Source organism: Rattus norvegicus, chromosome 16 (assembly GCF_021556685.1).
Source record: "Rattus norvegicus strain SHRSP/BbbUtx chromosome 16, alternate assembly SHRSP_T2T, whole genome shotgun sequence".
In the NCBI taxonomy this organism is placed as follows: Eukaryota; Metazoa; Chordata; class Mammalia; order Rodentia; family Muridae; genus Rattus; species Rattus norvegicus.
Genome location: NC_141549.1, coordinates 1710828 through 1726260, shown reverse-complemented (window position 1 = coordinate 1726260; position 15433 = coordinate 1710828). Strand labels below are relative to the sequence as shown.

General features: G+C 46.8%; 1 protein-coding gene across 2 annotated transcripts; it reads right to left on the bottom strand.

Annotated features, from left to right (window-relative positions):
• Positions 1 to 5462: 5462 nt before the first annotated feature.
• Dlg5l (discs large MAGUK scaffold protein 5 like) lies at positions 5463 to 14841 on the bottom strand. 2 transcript variants are annotated; one of them, NM_001433326.1, is made up of 3 exons: positions 14082 to 14841; positions 6626 to 6721; positions 5463 to 6504 (listed from the first exon to the last, which is right to left on the bottom strand). In NM_001433326.1, the coding sequence occupies exons 1-2, from the start codon at positions 14738 to 14740 to the stop codon at positions 6634 to 6636; spliced, it is 747 nt and encodes a 248-aa protein (NP_001420255.1). In that variant the 5' UTR covers positions 14741 to 14841; the 3' UTR covers positions 5463 to 6504; positions 6626 to 6633. The 2 variants fall into 2 exon arrangements, with proteins under 2 accessions (NP_001420255.1, NP_001420256.1); NM_001433327.1 differs by lacking the exon at positions 6626 to 6721.
• Between the last annotated feature and the right edge of the window lie 592 nt (positions 14842 to 15433).

Sequence of the window (15433 nt, the reverse complement as noted above, 5' to 3'; positions counted from 1 at the left end):
TTCCATCCTAAAACAAGAGGATATACCTTCTCCTCACCACCTCATGGTACCTTCTCCAAAATTGACCATGTAATCGGTCACAAAACAGTCCTCAACAGATACAGAAAGATAAAAATAGTCCCATGCATCCTATCAGACTACCACGGACTAAGGCTGGTCTTCAATAACAACAGCAAGGAAAGGAAACTTCCACATATACATGGAAGTTGAACAATGTTCTACTCAATGATAACCTGGTCAAGGAGGAAGTAAAGAAAGAAACTGAAGACTTCTTAGAATTTAATGAAAATGAAGGTACAATATACCCAAACTTATAGGATACAATGAAAGCTGTGCTAAGAGGAAAACTCATAGCTCTGAGTGCGTGCAGAAAGAAATAGGAGATAGCATACATCAGCAGCTTGACAGCACACCTAAAAGCTCTAAAACAAAAAGAAGCAAATACACCCAGGAGGAGTAGAAGGCAGGAAATAAACCCAGGACTGAAATCAACCAAGTAGAAACAAAAAGGAATATACAAAGAATCAACAAAACCAGGAGCTGGTTCTTTGAGGAAATCAGCAAGATAGATAAACCCTTAGCCACACTAAACAGAGGGCACAGAGACTGTGCCCAAATTAACAAAATCAAAAATGAAAAGGGAGACATAACAACAGAGTCAGAGGAAATTTAAAAAAAAATCAGATCCTACTACAAAAGTCTATATTCAACAAAACTGGAAAATCTGGAGGAAATGGACAATTTTCTAGACAAATACCAGGTACCAAAGTTAAATCAGGAACAGATAAACCATTTAAACAACCCCTTAACTCCTAAAGAAATAGAAGCAGTCATTATAAGTCTCCCAACCAAAAAGAGCCTAGGACCAGATGGGTTCAGTACAGAATTCTATCAGACCTTCGTAGAAGACCTCATACCAATACTGTCCAAACTATTCCACAAAATTGAAACAGATGGAGCACTACCGAATTCCTTCTATGAAGCCACAATTACTCTTATACCTAAACCACAGAAAGACCCAATAAAGAAAGAGAACTTCAGACCAATTTCCCTTATGAATATCGACGCAAAAATACTCAATAAAATTCTTGCAAACCAAATCCAAGAACACATCAAACTGACTGAAACGTCAGTTTCAGAAGCCAGATCCCACTCCAAGGGAGCCTCCCAAGAACAAATCCATCATCTGAACAAAGCAGTTCTTCAGTATACACTGAAATCTGCTGTGGTGAAAAGCAGCATCCATCATGATCAAGTAGGCTTTATCCCAGGGATGCAGGGATGGTTCGATATGTAGAAATCCATCAACATATAAACAAACTCAAAGATAAAAACCCCATGATAATTTCATTAGATGTTGAGAAAGTATTTGACAAAATTCAACACCCCTTCATGATAAAAGTCCTGGAAAGAACAGGAATTCAAGGCCCATACCTAAACATAGTAAAAGCTATATACAGCAAACCAGTAACACACATGGTATGCACTCACTGATAAGTGGATATTAACCCAAAAGCTTGAATTACCCAAGATGCAATCCACAGACCACATGAAGTTCAAGAAGGATGACCAAAAGGCGTACGCTTCAGTCCTTCTTAAAAGGGGAAGAAAAATATTCATAGGAGGGGATAGGGATGCAAAGTTTAGAGCAGAACTGAAAAAACGGCCATTCAGAGCCTGCTCTATATGTGGCCCATATATATACAGCCACCAAAACTAGATAAGATTGATGAAGCTAAGAAGTGCATGCTGACAGGAACTGGATATAGATCTCTCCTGAGAGACACAGCCAGAACATGTCAAATATAGAGGAAAATGCTAGCAGAAAACCACTGAACGGAGAATGTGACCCCCATTGGAGGAATTAGAGAGAGAACTGAAAGAGCAAATGGGGCTCGAGACCCCATAAGAACAACAATGCCAACCAACCAGAGCTCCCAGGGACTAAAACACTACCCAAAGACTATACATGGACTGACCCTGGGTTCCACCTGCATAGGTAGCAGTGAATAACCTTGTTGGGGCACCAGTGGAAGGGGAAGCCTTTGGCCCTGCCAAGGTTGGACCTCCAGTGTAGGGGATTGTTATAGGGAGGCAGTAATGGGGGGTGGATGGGGAAGGAAACACCCAATAGAAGGGGATGGGGAGGGGCTGGGGGCTGATGGACTGGAAACCGGGAAAGGGAATAACATTTGAAATGTAAATAAGAAATACCCAATTTAATAAAAATAGAAGGAAAAAAATAGAGTTAAAGTTCAGAAAGATTGGAAAAAAAAAAAGAGTTGCCTTGGTCATGGTGTCTGTTCACAGCAGTAAAACCCTAACTAATAGAACAACTTTTCGGAGATCAGTTCTCTCTTCCAAGTCTGTGAATCCCAGGGAAGAAAACCAGGTGTGTAGCCTGTCAGCAAGTACCATTACATGCTGAGCCTTCTGGCCAGCTGAATGCACCAACCATAGAATTCTATCTATACCTAGAACTGTGTATCTATATTGATGTTCCGTGTGTGTCCTTTATTCATAAAGAGCCAATTTTGTCTCTTTGGTTTGAAAGCACCAGTCTCAGGACCCCCTGGATTACTTTCTTCACATACTAACTTTCTGACCCACGTCAGTTTCAGAAGCCAGATCCCACTCCAAGGGAGCCTCCCAAGAACAAATCCATCATCTGAACAAAGCAGTTCTTCAATATACACTGAAATCTGCTATGGTAAAAAGCAGCATCAACCACCACGCTCTCTCATTAGCCTTGGACAGACAAGCTCTCCAGCGCAGGCCTCTGCACAGGCTCCATCCGCTCAGGCTCTCTCACAGTTTCTTCCCAACAGTGCCTGGTTGGATCATCTAAAGGGACTCCTTACCCCTACACCGCACTAGCATGGCCTCCTCAGTTCTGCCTTTCATCTGAGGGCCTAATCTGCATTGCATCCTGGGGGGGACATGACAGAGCTGCTCCGACCCTGGCAGTAAGGGATGCTGGAGCAGGATCCTGAACACACGATATCCTGCTTAGGTGTCTGGTAGCCAAAGACAATTAGCACGCACACCTCACGCCTCTGTTCCTGCCGATCTCAAGAAACCTCCCTCATTTGTTGCAGGTGATCTAGTCCATCTATTATATAACAAATGCCTAGCAGGACAAAAGCCAAGTGCAGGGTCTGGAGAGATGCTTATCCATCAGGTCAGGAGGAGTTGTCGCTCTCCCGGAGGGCTCAAGGAGCAGCTAACCGTCCTCTGTAACTTCAGTTCTTACGGGAATCCACTGCCCTCTTCTGGCCCACGTGGGCATTGCATTCATGTGGTGCACAAGCACTCAGCATGCAAAACACCCATACACATGAATGAATGAAATAAATCTTAAACACAAACAAATACACAGAAAAACAAACTATATCCCTACATGTCTAGGAAGTCATTATCTCTGGAGTTAATTATCTCTATCACTAATTATCACTAAATATCACTAAAGTCATTATCTCTATCACTAATGTTATATTTCGTGAAAAGCAGAGGCAGATAGTTCAGGGTTTTCTGATTTCTTTTACATACACTTACTGAATATTTTCATCTCTTAAGGTATTAGATGAGTACAGTTATGTTTTCCATTAATTTGGTGTTCTTGATAATTTTATGAACATGAATATATAGAGTACTGTATTTTAGTAACATTTAGTATATTTAGCTAATATGACCTCAGGATATAGTATAGATAGTTTATAGGGAGTATCCGCAGAGTAGATGAGGTCACCTACATGCAATACATCATCCCTCTGTGTAGCGTTATGAGCCGTGGCTGGGAACTCACTGTGTAGACCAGGCCACGTGGCACTTGCAGACATCGATCTCTGCCTGGGAGTTCTGGTGTTCCAGGACTGTGACGCCCCATCACCTTTTCATTCATAAAATAGTAATTTTACTCAGTAGGGGTTTAACAACAGCAGTCATCATATACAGCCTTACCAAAATAGCAAATCAACGACAAGACCCTTGCTTCTCTAGTCCCTGCCAAGTCCATTGCCACTCGTGTGACCACCCCGGGATTAAGGGGCTCCCAGTGTCCTCCTGGGTAGAGAGGGCTAACCTGTGACACTGCCACTAATTCCTGCAGAGGGAGTGCCAGTCAGCATGGAGCACCTGCCATTTAGCCTCTGGGCACCCTGTCTGTGTCGGCCCTCCTGGATATGCTGGAAGGTTTTGTGAGACAGATGACAATGACTGTGCTTCCAGCCCTTGCCACGATGCAGCCGTGCGCTGGGATAGAATTAGAGGCTACTCCTGCTCTGCGCCTGGATACTGAGGTGGGCGTTGTGACTTGGAAGTGGTGGATATGTTTCTGGTCCCTTCCTGAATGCAGTTATATGCCTCAGGGAGATAGGAAGATGCATGTGTGTCCATCCTCCAGAGTATCCTGGTGTTAACTCTGAGTTGAATGTTGGTGACTCTGGGTTCCAGCCGTATCTACATGGTGCCGTGTGTTAGGACACTCTTGGGCTTGCTTCTGTGACTGTGCACCTGGGTTCCACGGAGACCACCGTGAACTCAACTCTGACGAATGTGCCAGTCAGTCATGTCTCCATGGAGGTTTGTGTGTGAATGGAGGAAACCACCACCACTGTGTCTGCCTGGGCCGTGGATTCACAGGGACACACTGTGAGACCCTGATGCCTCTTTGTTGGTCAAAGCCTTGTCACAATGATGCAGCATGTGAAGACACTGTTGACAGCTGTATTTTGTCACTACTGGCCTGGATAGACAGGCACCCAGTGGGAGATGGACAAAAATGAACCCAAACTACTGGTTGCTACTGCATTGGGGGAGGGGTCCTCACAGATCAATAGGGCACATTCCAGGCCTGCCTTCATCCCTTAACTACTAGGAGCCTCAGGCTATGTGTATCTGTCAGTCTAGATTAAAAAAACAGGAGCCTAGGAGAACTGTCTTCCTAGAGGCTCCATTCAGCAGCCGACTGAAACAGATGCAGACACCCACAGTCAAATATTAGATCTATCTTTGAAAGCTTGGTGAAAGAGTTGTGGGAAAGACTGAGGAACATGGAGGGGAGAGGGACTCTACAAGAAGACCAACGGAGTCAACCAACCTGTACCCTTGGGGGCTCCCAGAGACTGAACCACCAACCAAAGAGCATTTAAGAGCTGGGCCTAAGCACCCTACACATATGTAGCAGATGTGCAGCTTGATCTTCCTGTGGGTCCCCCAACAACTGGAGTAGGGGCTGTCCCTCAATCCGTTGCCTGCCTGTTCCCCTAACATTGTCTGACCTCAGTGGGAGAGAATACGTCAGGTCTGCTGTGATGTGATGTGCCAGGGTGGGCAGATACCTAGGTGGGTTTCCCTTCTCAGAAATGAAGGGGAGGGGTGGGAGAAGGGCACTGGGAGGAGGGAAGGCTGTGATCCGGATGTAAAGTGAATAAACAAATTAATGGGAAGAAAAGAGAGAAGAGTGGGAAAATCACTTTTTTATTCATGAAAATAGTCATTTCACTCAACAGGGGCTTACGAACAGCAATTATATACAGTGTATAGCTTTAGCGAAGTAGAGAATCAATGACAAGGACAAAAGCAATTACATTGATTAAAACCTTGAAACAAAACAAAGCCCCCAACGAAAATAATAACCAAGCTAGAAAATTGATACAAATTTGATTAAAAACGTGTTAGGTTGTAGCAAGACCTACCGCTCTGCTGGCCTAGGGCACACATTGTAATAGCCTATCAAGTATGGCCACGCCTCTAGGGGCTTTGAAGACCAAGCCCTGCCAAGGCCAAGGATGAGACCGTTTCAGGCTTTTGTTCAAAGTCTTTCTAATTCATTTTACTCATCTCTACTAAAGTAACCCAGAGGATCCTTCAGGATAGTGTTAATTTACACTCTCAGACTCCTGGATGCCAGCAGCTCTGGCTGTGCCCAGCAACCCTCTGAAGCCCTCCCCAGTGCTACCTGTGGCACAGCATTTCCTCTGCTCAAACCTTTCTATCCAAAGGAGATAAATGTCTGAAGGTCATCTGCTTGATATGGAACATCTGCCTGCCCGACAACATCAAAGGTGATTCATTCTGTTTAAATCCTTTCTCAGTCCAGGCTGTGAAACAGTAAAATCCAATATTATTACTATTATTATCATTATCATTATTATTACTATTATTATTATTACTATTATTATCATTATCATTATTATTACTATTATTATCATTATCATTATTATTACTATTATTATTATTATTGACGGTCAAGTGACTGCCAAGAGAGATGGAGGTCGTCCTCACTGCAGGGCGCTCTCTTCAGCAACTCTCATGGGTGACACGGAGTCAGCTTCAGCACCAACTGAGAGAGGACCCTCTGCTCTGGGGGTGGGTGACATCTGACTGTTGAGTTCTCAGCTACAAGGAGGTGGCTTTTTTGAGGAGGCCTTGTTCCTAGATTGAAGTCTGTCATGAATTCAAGTTGTCTGTTTTCCCTTGTCTTCCTCAGGTCTCTCAGGGGTGCTGTAAGACAAGGAAAGGCAATCAGACTCAGAAGCAGCCTGGCTGAGACCCTGGCTGCATAAAGTCAGCGACTACCACCTCACGGATTGCTAAGGATGGGGCTCTATGGTGCCTCACTTACCTGGGTGTTCATTGCTCCTTCTGCAGCAGCTCTGTCTGCAGGAGCCTCTGGTCCTGGTCAGTGGCCTGTCTGAGTTCATGCTGGACTTTCTCACACCTAGAGGAGGAAGGTAGCTGGGACACAGGCCTGGTGGGGACCTGCCATGTCAGCCACTCAGCCTCCACCAGTTCTACCCACCCGGACAATGCACAATGACCTTTCAGAGGTCATCTGAGCATCCCCAGGTGAGAAGGCTCAGGGAGCACCTGGGCATTGATCATTTTCCTCAGGTTATCCTCACTGCAGGGCAGTAAAAACATCTAGCATTTGAACTGAGATGTACCTGTCGTGCTGGACTAGAAAAATACAACACACTTGTCTGACCTGTAGAAACAGCATTTTTTAAAAATTGAGGCGTGGGCATCCTGAGTCACAGTTCAGGAGAGATGGGCATGGCCTTGATTAGATGCCAGGTGAATGTGGACAACCTGGGACCTATGCAGGCCTCTAGGGAGACTGTGCAGGACAACAGAGAAGGCCCCGATTATTCCTATAACTCAGATCCCTTATAACTCAGATCCCTGCACGGGATCAACTCATCCACCCTTAAATCTGATCATAACAAGAGGACCTTCTCACAGGCAACCAAGGATACCAGGAAGAAGAAAGTTAGCTTTTCTTGGAAGAGAGAACACAGTGGGCAAGAGATGTGGACAGCTCAGTCAATGAAGTTCTTGCCCTGCAAGCATAATGCACAGACTGGTGGACCTCTGGCTTCCTTGGCCTGTTAGCCAAGCCTGCTTCACAAGCTCCCCAGGCAGTGCAGTGTTGGCTTGTTTCCCAGCACAGGAAGGACCACCGGACGATGGCAGACCAACACCCTACTCTGGCTCATTCTTCCCAGTAGCTCCAAGATGAGCAGGTTCCTCCGAATGGAACTCCCTTTATCACAGGCTGCCATACTTTGGTCCAAACCAATGAGCCTGGATGACTAGAAATTACAAATACTCCAGCTCTCTAGTCTACTCTCCCCGAAAGGGGCCTTCCTGAATGCTGGAATCCATGAGCGGTGGTTAGACTGTGTCTGTCAGATGTTGACGTAAACGTGAACCTGATTTGGAAATAGTTCTTGTAAAGGCAAGAAGTGGAGACCACCAATGTAGTAAGTTTGTTGACCCTCCCTGAGACCAGTCAGGCTAAGACTCTGCCTAACAAAAGACATTCCAAAGAGACCCCGTGGACTAACTGAGCAGGCTTGGTCATCAAGGCCTGTGAGCTCAACAGTAGCGCACACACACACACGTTTTTATTACTTAAGTAGCCGGTAATGGCAAGGTTTGGTTGTCCAGTTGACATCTGAATTCACTACAGCACAAATACTGGGCATATCTGTTGTCAACATCTAGTGCATTGGGGTCCCTGGGTAGGGTCAGGACACAAGGGATACAGAGTAATCAAGAACCACTGCATACTTTATCGAATTCTCCAGCATCTTTTATAGGCAAGCAGAATAAAAATTTCTCACAGTTTCTAATTCTCAATGGTTTCTATTTCTCAAACAGTAGTTTACCTGGACTCAGGGTGACCCAAACCTCCTTGCAGACGGAGAAATCTGTTAGCAGTCCAACTCTTAAGTGTTGCTTAGTTAATTAAACAAAAGATTTTTCTCATGAGAAGATGATCATGAAGGCCACTTCCTCAGGCATGCAGCTTACTTAGTGAAACATCAGGATTCTCTGCTGAGAAACTATGCCTTCTCGGTGTCCCAGTGTGCTGGGATTCACAGATATCCTTGAGTCACCTTGAAGCTAGCAGGCTGGGAGCAGTCACCTCATGCCATTTCTCTACCACCAGCAAGGGATTTTTTTTTTCCTCAGCTAAATCATGTGAAGTGGGATGATCTAATTCTAACATGGATCTTTGAGGTGGGAATATAAAACTTTCATCTAGGTCCTTAGAGATGTGAAGACCACACCTTCTGCTGTCAGCATGTATAAAGGACGTGGAGGAACAGTCCTCTCTTTTGCCTGCCCCTGCCTTTCCTAGCAAATCCATTTCTTGAGAGCCAACTTCAAGATTCTAACTTATGGGCTGTAGACCAGCTGAGACACCCAGCTACCTCATGAACTGAACACAGCTAAGCCCTTCGATGTTGTTGGTTTAGATGGCCACAGCCTCCTCGGGCACATTCACAGCTGCACAGGATCAACTTGGCCTCAGAACACTGAAGGCTGTGTTTTCAGAAGCCAGTGGGGGGAAATGGCGAAGTCCACAAAGCATCCAGGTAGTGTGGAGATGCCCAGATTCCCTGCTAGTCACGACAGTGCATGGCTATAGGTAGGAAAGCCATGTTGGGGTAGAACTTGGTCACCAGACTCACGAAGTCTCCCTACTCACAGCCCAGCACACCCAGATCCTGCAGGTAAAAACCAGTCTTTGTTCTGGTCCACAGGTTCTGGGTGTTTTGTTTTGTTTTGTTTTGTTTTGTTTTGTTTTGTTTTGTTTGTTTACTGCAATAGAGAATTGCTTGCCACCCACACCTGCTTACCCAGAAACCTAAGGGGCCACTATCAGGGAAAGGTGGTCAGAGAAATTCTGTTGTAAATCCTGAGAAAGGTTTTGGCCAGAAGCATCTTTCTTGTCCTCTTACTAGTATCAGATACTCACTATACCCAAAGGACTCCACCAGTGGTGAAGTATGGTGATGCCCTGCCTGGGGCTGGGGACACTTCCCTATTCCATCCCTCCTTCATGGCTTCCTCCACCAACCCCCTCACCCCTGACAAAGTGAAATCCAGGAGTTCTCAGTAAAACAGCAGTGTCCTTCCTAACTCCTGGCTTCTGGGTTAGGCAAATTAACGTTCTGGAAAACTTGACTTTCAGGAACTGTGACAAGCAGGGAAGTCCACTTGCTTCTCAGAGGATCTCAGCTCTGGATCCCCATTCTTGGAAAGCTTAGCTCCAGCTTGTCTCCTCTGGGAACCTCCAATCCTTCCCCAGGGCCACTTATCTCTCGCTGATTCTGCAGGCCAACATCCTTCTGCTCCTCTCTGGTCTTTCCGTGTTCTCCATTCTCTCTCCCACATAACTTGTACAGTCTTGCTAACATGTCTAAGGGTGAACCCTCTAGGCACTGAACTTACAAGAGTTATTGGTGTCATCACAACACTGGTGACATCACAGAGTGTGATAGGGGTTTCCAGGAGCAATAGAATGTTTGGGAAAGAAACTACTGACGACAAGGGTAGCCTCCCCTCACCCCCCACCCTGGTAACTAGTTTGCTCCAAGCTGACCCAAAGCCAAGATACACTTTCCAAGATCCTCTCCTGGAACTCAGGGTAAACTCCTTATCACCCCCTCCTTTCCAAAGCAAGAAATGTCTCTCTGCTTGATTAGAAACCCCTCAGTACTTCCTCTGTGGGAAACTGAGAGTTTATTTTTCAACACTGCTTAGGATGTCTCATTCCTTCATTGAATCGCCCTTTTTCATGATGTTGAGAAATAAAACTCTACCGCGAAATCACATCAGCAATAACGGGGAGGAAAGATCACGTGCTTCAAGTACAGGCGCTTGGAAATATACCCAGAAAGAGCCTCCAGGGCTGATTACAGTGTGGAACTTGGGTTAGGGGTCCGCTCAGAGAAACCATGTGCCTCATGGTTGGAAACATTCCCACAATGCCTCAGCAGGGAAGACACAACACTCCATCAGCTTCTGGTAAAGTGTGGTGAGCTGTTAGCAGAGGAACGTGAACAGTGATCTCAAGACGGAAATGCCCTCCAGTCTGCACTACAGCAAACAAAGGCAGATAACTGTAGGCTCTGTAGGTTTCAGACTGAGATTATGTGCTGGGGGGTGGGGAGCATGGCAAAGGAAAAGCAAAAGCAGCCATGGACAGTGCAGAGTGATGGCCTAGCAGACAGGAAGGTCAGGATTCCATAGCTACTGCTCTTCTCACAGGCTCTCGTGGCCCCACTTGTAACCCTAGTGATTGGGCCGTGGAAGCAGGATGATGCTAAACTCGGGTTTAACCTGCAAAGCCAGGCTGAGGACAGCTTGAGTACTCTAGGTGTTCTTTGCGAGGAAAGTTTCCCTGTAAGGTATTTAAATTCAAACAGACAGTGCCAGTCAGGACCTAGCCTTCCCATATTGCACCTCACATTCTAAGGTGCTTTCCCAGTAAAACTTTGAGGCTGATTTTCTTAATTCTACATATTCTTGGTTTGAAAAGTAAATCAACAACAAACACTGAAAATCTCTCAAATAGAACAAAAAAAAAATAACAATACTGTATTCACATGAGTACATCAGTGGAAAGTCCAGCATAACTGAAGAGTGGGAAAATATAATTGTGTCCTGGTCTCTGTGGGTGCACCTTGGGAGCTTCTGCAGGGACAAAGTGACATACAATGGACACAGAGGCAGGGCGGGCAGCAGTATAGAACCTGCACTGGTCAGGTAACAAGCAGACTGTATCCAGTTCTCTATCCAAGGAGCTCCTGTTGAGGCCCTGAGCCTTGTTCTGACCATGGGCAAGATCGTGCAGGCTTCCATTTGAGCAACACAAAGTTCTTTCATTCAGCAACAGACAGAACAAGGAGTCAAGTCAGGAGTGGTGCCCTCCTCCCATGAACTATGTGACAAAAGGAGTTATGTGTGTCAAAGACCAGAGGCCTCCTGGATGGGTTTGGGTCTGAAAACCATTCTTAGGTGCCATGAATCTTATGGCTCCCCAGTGACAGTCAAGTCTGTCTTGCTGTATGCCTTGTGACTCTGTTGAGAGGCTTGACTTAGAGGCCTATCAAATACCTTGGTGGTAGAGTAACTAACTTGTATTTATAAGGCCTTGGGTTTTATCTCAGGATAGTGGAGGCTGGTGGTGATCCTTGAGTAATTCCCCACCTTGTTCAGTGTTCTACTTCCAACCTAACTAACTTCGGCCTATCTTCGGGGCAGGTCTTGATCCTTCAATGGAAGGGGAAGTCTTTAGAACTCAAGCCAGAGAGCTATCTAGTGTACCAATCTTGTTATGAACGTCCAGTTGAAATCCTGTTGATGGGCACCCAGGTACAGCTTAAGGGAAAAGTACTAACAGGGCTGTGAGATGGTCAGAGGAGCTCATAGTGTGACTAGATATTGTTTGGTCAGTCTGTGTGTCCCGGGGTAACGTTCACTGTGTTGGAAGTTAGTAGTTGGAAGTGTTCCTCCTGTGTAATAAAGTTGGTCAGAGAGCTTGAATCTACCGTACACACTGTGAGCTTCCTTATGGGTACAGGACATTCAGGGAATTCCTTCAAAGTCTTTTTATATTTAGATGCATGCAGCCTATGACCCGACTGGAGACTCTCAGCTCAAAGCCTGGAGTGATGCCAGTCAGTGCGTTTGCTCATTGATACCATCAGCCTGACGTGACGCAGATTCATGGGGAAAGACAGACCCTCAATAGGGAATAATCTATGTTACACTGACTGTGGGCATGCCCGAGGAGGACTGTACAGATCATTAATTGAGGTGGGAGAGGTCAGAATCACTTCATCGTGGGGGACCTGAACTGTGCAACATGAAGGAAGCCAGAGCACAGGCAGAGGCGATCAGGCAGCATGGCTGCCCCTCTTCCCTCTGCTCCCGACTGTGGGTGTGATGTGACTTCCCCAAATGGATCATAACCTGGAACTGTGAGCTATTCTTCTCCCTCCTAAATTGCTGGACTTGGGACCTGGATGTAATGAAGAAGATGCTAAGATGGTACCCTGTGGCACCGGGGGTGGCACAAGCCAGTTAAAGACATTAAAGTAAAGATACGCTCAATAGCAGCCCATAGTCCCAGGACAGGAGCTCTGCCTCCCCAAACCATCCTTGTGATTTTTCCAGTCACAACCATTGACTCATACACCACATCCCCTGACCACAAATGGCTCCAGATAAGTGTCTTACCATATCAAATGCTACCCTAATTTCTGCTAGTCCATTAAAACAAAACATGCTTCATTTCATTGGAAAGAATTTTTCTGTGGACTTCCTGACCCTTTAAGTTTGAGGAAATGGATCTGAAATCCATGAATCTCTAGGGATTAATCTCAACCTTATGCTGTGCACCCTTCCTTGGAGGTCAGGAGAATCTCTTTAAAGGTCAAACCAGAGAAGCACCTTAGCTGCCAGTCTGAAGGGTGTACACAGTGAGGGCCACCTGTCCACTAGTAACCTTAGTCCAGAGATTAATGCTAGGGCTCATGCATACACATCCCTGTGAGGACTTCTTGGCTGCCCTCTAACCTCTGTGCCTCCTCAGACAGACTTCTGGAAGTGGATCTTTGACAAACGTCCTTCTTCAAAAATATACAGAAGTGATGAGAAGGGAAAACTCACTCTGATGAAGTCTTTCTCCTCCTAGAGCATGTGACAGCCCCTTCTGAGCAACTTCCAAGGGCTGTCTGGGGAGTCTGCCAGCTTTGCAGGGGAACTCTAATAACCACATTTCAGAGATAGGATGCATGTCTGAAGAAACAAGTGTACAAAAGTCAGAAGTCCAAGGGAGAGACTGTTATGTGGCTGGCAGTTTAGGCCCTCTGTCAGTTTCCTTCAGCTAGAGAAAGGAGGTTCGAGATGTGGGAGATGCGAGTAGACAGAAGGAAAACCATATAAAACCACTCCCTCTGTTGCCTGCAGGAATTGTCCTCTTCCCTTTCTGCCTCACAAGTTGCTAAGGGCATTTTTGTGGCTGTTGTTTCTCCGCTTTCTTCATTCTCTTTCCTTTTCCATGCTTGCCTTTGTTGATTTAAGACAAAGGCAGGACCTGCCCAAGACATGGCTGCTGTTCCCAGATTCTAAATGTGTTGAATAAAGCAATAGACAAGAAATCAAGACTCTTGGTATTCAACCCTTCCTGAGCATGTTATGCACTGTAAGCCATGGTGTTCTCTCTGAGACAGCAGGAATAACAGATTCAAGAGCAAGAACATGGACGTTCCAAAGAGACCACACAATCAGTCACCCAGCTTTCCTCCAGAGGGACCTGGACTCTTTGGGAGAGAACTGAGCCCCACCCAACTACCAGGATTTTCCCATGATGCAATGGAACTTCCTTAACTTTTCTGGGCCTGTAGTCTCTAAAAGAAAATTGGGGAAGCCATTGTGCATTAATTCACAGCAAATCTGGGTCAGCTAAAAGACTGAGCTCCAGGTAACTAGAAGGAAGGAGACACACAACAAGAAAAGGCTCCAGTGATCCAAAAGGGGGTGGCAGGGATCAGTACATAGGCTTCCTGCCCTTGGCCTAGAATCCCTTCTGGCACTTGGGACTGAGACAGGAGGTGTGAACTCAGGTCAAGGCATGACACTGGTCCCTTTCACGGTAGGCTAAGACAGGTGTCACTCTTGCCTTTCAGGCAGAGCAATGGACTGGACCATATCCTCGCCCAGCTCAGTGAGCTGCAGAGAGGAATTGTGGCTAGCAGTCCCTTGGGACTGGTACTTACCCGTGTCCTTTGTGGACTGTGGCAGCCAGATAGTAGCCTTCAGTTAAAGAGCGGGCAGCAGGCGAACCTGCATTTTCTTCAGTGAAGAGCGCAGGTCCTGGAAGTGGTCCTGCTCCTGGGCCATGGGAACCTGGAGCAGCAGCTTCTCCTTGGGGCCTCCTGCCTCCCCCTCCAGCCGCTGCCATTTGTCTAGGCACAGCTCTCTTTCTGCTTCTGAACATGGCCTCTACCTCCGTCATGGCCTGGGCCAGACTCTGCTGCCACAGGCCGAGCAGCTCCCGGCGGTAAGGTTCCATAGTGGCCTCCAACCTCTTCTCTCCCTGCCTTGTTTGGCGGGGCTTAGCGCTGACAGATGGCTTCAGAGATACCAGAGACGACTGGGCTGTTTTCTGCCTAGCTTGGCGGTGGCCTGGAGTGAGAGCAGCAGTGAGGCGGTAAGACCCACCGGTCAGAGCCAGGAGGCCTGGAGCTGCAACGTTTGGGTGACTCTTGGAGGCTGCATCTTGGGTTCTGGGGCGTAGCTCAGTCCGCTGCTTCTCCAAGGAGACTGAAGGAAGAGGACGAGGTATAGGAGGGGGTAGAGTTGGAGATGGCAGCGTGGCTGGCCTAAAGGCGCTCCCACTCTGTCTCTGAGCGTCCTGTTGGCCTGCAAACTGCATTTGCTGCTGAGGAAATTTGGCTGATAGCCCAAGGCTATGCAAACTCACCACCTCAGCCAACAGAACTGCGGCCAGCACCTACTGCCTCTCCGCTCACTTCTGGCAGGAGGTTAAGGCATCTGATTCTGGAGAAGAGTCATGCCCCCAACACCCCGCCCCCGGCCCCGCCCCGGCCCGGGCCCCGCCCCCGCCTGACCTATCTGCACCCTCCCCGCGCCCCAGGAGGCCGGAGAGTTCACTGGTTGGAGGAGCAGATGGTGGGAGGAGTTAAGCCAGCCCCCAAGCTATTTGAAGAACCCCCCTCCCACCCCCCAACACGCACACCCGATCACCTACTGCCCATAATCAAGGTTCTCCCTAGAATTCTATTTTTTGGTTGTGAGCCTAGCCTTTAACTGCTGAGCCATCTCTCCAGCCCCTCCCTAGAATTCTAAAATAAACCGTTGATTCAATGGAAAGGCCACTCAGCCAAACTAAGACATCCCCAATTTAAGACCTCTATGGAATCAGTAGAATCCATTCTGAGAAATTTTCACACATATACACACATGCACACACACACAAATCCAACAAAATCCCCCAACCTGTTGCACACTTAATAGCATTCTGCACATCTGTACCTGAGCTCCAGAGTCAGAGGCAGTTGGGTATTTGCAGGAACTAGGTGTGCAAAAGGAGCTTATGCTGTGGGCT